The 4391-nt window shown below is 36.1% G+C and overlaps 1 protein-coding gene across 1 annotated transcript in view; it reads left to right on the top strand.

The window, feature by feature from the left end:
* The window catches only part of LOC107570467 (growth arrest-specific protein 7), an 11309-nt gene that overhangs the window by 4673 nt on the left and 2245 nt on the right, over positions 1–4391 (top strand). Inside the window, exons 2-3 of the mRNA XM_016256702.1 lie at positions 3859–3961; positions 4330–4388. Of these exons, the coding sequence (XP_016112188.1) occupies positions 3859–3961; positions 4330–4388 (162 nt within the window). The remainder of the gene's footprint in view (positions 1–3858; positions 3962–4329; positions 4389–4391) is intronic.

Consider the following 4391-nt stretch of genomic DNA (forward strand, 5'->3'; position numbering starts at 1 on the left):
TCTGTGGGAGTTTCGTGCTTCTCATCTGAGATCCACTGTGACGCTCCAAGTTCTACATCTGGAGAATCAAAACAAAGTCCAGAGAGCCGTTCAGTCATGCAGCAGCATGTTGCTTTACAAGTTTTCTGTCTTCAGCTGTTCTGCTTGGGTCTGAAGGGACGTCTAGCCCTCTTAACCTCCACTCACGGCTCTCTCGGTAATTCGTTTGCAAGCTTGTGTGAGAAATTACATTCCATCCAAAGTGTTGTTTCTCTCACAGACCTCTGAGCGATTGATCATGACCCTCTTCAAGATCCTCCTTTACCTTATATACTGTATATCTAATTAAACAAGCATATTTTCTCATAAGAAAGGTTGGTCAGGCCACAGAATCTGAGAGGCGTTGAAGTGTAAATATGAGTCCAGATTTACAGCAGCGGTCTGGCACTGAAAGCTGTTAATACGTGTGAAAGTTATATAATGGATGAGTGAATAATAGGAAACAGACATTTCCCTTATTTGCCCCGATGTGCTGATCCACCATCTGATCTGGATACAGACTGGATCTGGTGGCTACGGTGACCTCGGAATAAGAAAGAAACAGACTAATATTAGTGTAGATGCCATTCTTCTAGCGATGTAGCAAGTACATCGGGTGTTATGGGAAGTGTTCCCGGTTCTGGTTGTCCTAATTAATGCAGCCTAACAATCCTTTAACGGATTTGAATATTAGAAATGTGTAGTGTGTTATGTGTAAGCCAGGTTAAAGAGATGGGTCTTTAATCTAGATTTAAACTGACAGAGTGTGTCTGCCTCCCGAACTTTAGTCTTTGCAGCTTTACAGATCTTCTTTATGCACCAAGAGCTTGTATCACTTCAAAGAGAAAGGAAAACTTGAAATCGCATCATATGACCCTTTAACGTTTCTGCATTTGACATTCAGAGCATAGGTCGTAATTTAGATATATTTTTAAGATGGAAAAATGCGGTTTTACAAATGCTAGAAACATGGCTTTTGAAGGAAAGATTGCTATCAAATAGCACACCTGATAATGAAGAATTTACAGCACTGCCATCAAGTGTTAGACAGTGTTTTAGGTTAGTAGGTCCAATAATTAACACCTCTGTTTTTTCAGAATTTAGTAGTAGGAACTGATTAGTCATCCAGTTTTTTATATCAACTATGCATTCCATTGGTTTTACAAATTGGTATGCTTCGTCGGGCCATGAAGAAATATAGAGCTGAGTATCATCAGCATAACAGTGAAGGCTAACACTATGTTTCTTGATGATATCTCCCAAGGGTAGCATGTAAAGTGTGAAAAGCAGCGGTCCTAGTACTGAGCCTTGTGGCACTCCATACTGTACTTGTGATCGATATGATATCTCGTCATTCACTGCTACGAATTGATGGCGGTCAGATAAGTGAAATTTGAACCATGACAATGCAGTTCCACTAATGCCAACATAACTTTGTAGTCTGCTCAAAAGAATGCTGTGGTCGATAGTATCAAACGTAGCGCTAAGATCCAGTAGCACTAATAGAGAAATACAACCACGATCGGATGATAAAAGCAGGTAATTTGTAACTCTAATGAGAGCAGTCTCAGTACTATGATACGGTCTAAATCCTGACTGGAAATCCTCACAGATGCCATTTCGCTCTAAGAAGGAACATAGCTGAGAGGATACTGCCTTTTCTAGTATTTTTGACAGAAAAGGGAGATTTGTCCGAGAACGGACCTGTGAAAGTCATGAGAGCTCAAAGCTGTGAATACTGAAGATCCTGACAGACTTCACCTACAAGATTCAGTATTCAAAGCATTCTTTCCTGGAGCGTTTGACGAATCATTCCTGATTTTCCGAGCAGGATGCCAGTGTCTGAATGAGCCGTGAAGAAGCGTGGCTGTGGGAACCATGTGTCTCCTCATTTAGACACAAAAAACAACATGCTGCTCGATGTCTACATACTCTTACAGAGAAAACACAGCTAGCATATTCCATAGGGATTCATAGCCTATGTAAAGAGCTCAAGAAGGTCCATATTTACTGATATTGATCCTGATGTGATTGACCGTCGGCTGATGAGTTCTGGAGACGCAGACGGTCTGTTTGTGTCCACAGGCATTTCTGGTGTCTGATGATGGACGTCCTCAGGGTTTAGAAGGTCAAGCATCTGAAACATGCATTATTTAATCATACATATGTCAGGACCAGCCGGCACCGGCAACTCAGATCAGAACATGAACCAAACCATGAAGGAGTCTGAGCAGCTTACTGCGGGGTTAAAAACTAACATTACAGCAAAACACAACAAAAATAATTATTTGAAATGAATGAAATAAAAATAACATTTAAATTTAAAATTAAACTTGTTTCAGGTACATTTCATTTTAATATAATTTACTAAAATAAGTGATATATAACATAATAACTGAAATAAAAATAAAAAATCTGAAAATAAAATGTACTAAAAACTATATAGACATAAAATTAAAAAAAAAATAATAATAAAACACACGAAAAAATTACCAAAACGTGAACTAAGATTAAATTGAAAATATATAAATATAAAAAAATAATATCTAATAAAAAAAATAAAAAAGCACCTTAACCAGAGGAAAACCAGGTTGAGTCCGTATCTCTGACCTGTCATGATTTCAGTCGTTTCAGTGATCCGTTTCCCGTTCCAGTCCAGATCTGAGGGAACGGCACTCATTTTTTTACATTTAAATTAGTCAATTGTTTCATTAATTCCCAAATATCCATCTAGAAATGTGTGTATTTTATTTAATGAAGTTAATTTTGTATTGAAAGGGAATCCAGTACAGTAATTTTGGTTAAGAGGTTATTAAAGGGACAATTCACCCTCGCATGATTTTTCTTTTTTTCTGTGGAACAAGAAAAAACTCCTGTTGTGTTCTGAGGAGGACAGAACGATTTGTGTGAAGCGTCTCTTTAGGATGTCAAAGCCCGTTTATATTAATTACAAAAATTTGAAATACTTTGAAATTTCAAATTCCACATGAACCCGCACAAAAAAATGAAGCATATATATATATATATAAATTTGATTTGAATATATCATTGTATGAAATTTATAAGATCATATAACCTGAGAATTACCGGAAGTAACTCCATTGGAATGAATGGAATTTAATTAAATCTCATTAGAATTTATTCAACTCATGACTGCCCAAAAAAAGTCCAGATATATGAAACCTACATAAATATTACTCTGAGAAGTTTTCAAACAATTTTTATTTTTATTTTACTTGTATAAACTTTCACTTTCAGATGAAAAAGTGATCAATTGTTCATGTTCATCCAGAAGTGTGTGAGAGATGGGGAAAAGACAATATCTTTTACAAACGTCTTTTGACACTAATATGACTTCAAAGATCATTTTATAAAAAGTATTTTTGACACCTAACAAACCCTGGTCAAAAATGACCTGAACAAGAAACATGTAGGCTTTTTAATTTTATTTAATAAATGGTAAAATCTCTTAAAAGATAGTGAAAATCAGAATGAATGAATGAATGATGTGTATTTTGCGTGTCTTAAAGCATTTGCAAAGTTCCGTTTTCTTACTAAAAACTATGCTTTTTTTTTAGAAATGTTGATAGCAATGACATAAAGAACCATTTCTGTGGAACATTTTGATAATCTAAAGAACCTTTTTCCACCATGAAGAGCCCTTAGTGGCTTTATGGAAGTTAAAGATTCTTCGTGTAACCATCAATGCCAACAAAGGAGCTTGATTTTGAAGTGTAGCTGTTTTTTCCGGGTCACTGTATCTGATGGACTGCGTATGTTAGCTCTGAACATGAAGCTTCTTCTAAAGTTCTGACATCAGTTATCCCTCTTGTGTTGTAGAACCTGTCCTCCATGTCTCCTCTGGACGAGCCGCTGGCCAGAGACTGGAGGTGCTACATGTCACCGCAGGGACGCAGATACTACGTCAACACCGTCAGCAACGGTAAGAGCCTCCAACCACAGCACAATCAACAGGGCCAAAAACCAAGTAAATGTTGCATTATGTACAACTATATTATATTTCAATGTATCAACATATATAAATTTTTGTGTTTTAACATTTTACATTTTTTTCCAAAAAGTATAATTTTTTGGGGGTTGTTTTTTTTTACATTTTAATTATTTTTTTATTTTAATTTTTAATTTCCCACTTTTTTTTTTTTTTTACATTTCAAATTTTAAAAATCAGTTCAGCACACGATGCCATGCTTCTGTGCATTCTGTATAGCACTGTTAAACGTGAAGAAAAGCTTTCAAAAATGGCTTTTTACCTGCTATAACATCTCTAGGTACTTTTCTCACATTTTAAAGGCATCTATGAAGTTTTCATGCCCACGTTCTGCAAAAGTCACACTAGCATTCATACCAATGTG

The sequence above is a fragment of the Sinocyclocheilus grahami genome, unplaced genomic scaffold (assembly GCF_001515645.1).
Source record: "Sinocyclocheilus grahami isolate Dianchi unplaced genomic scaffold, SAMN03320097.WGS_v1.1 scaffold1463.1, whole genome shotgun sequence".
Classification (NCBI taxonomy): domain Eukaryota; kingdom Metazoa; phylum Chordata; class Actinopteri; order Cypriniformes; family Cyprinidae; genus Sinocyclocheilus; species Sinocyclocheilus grahami.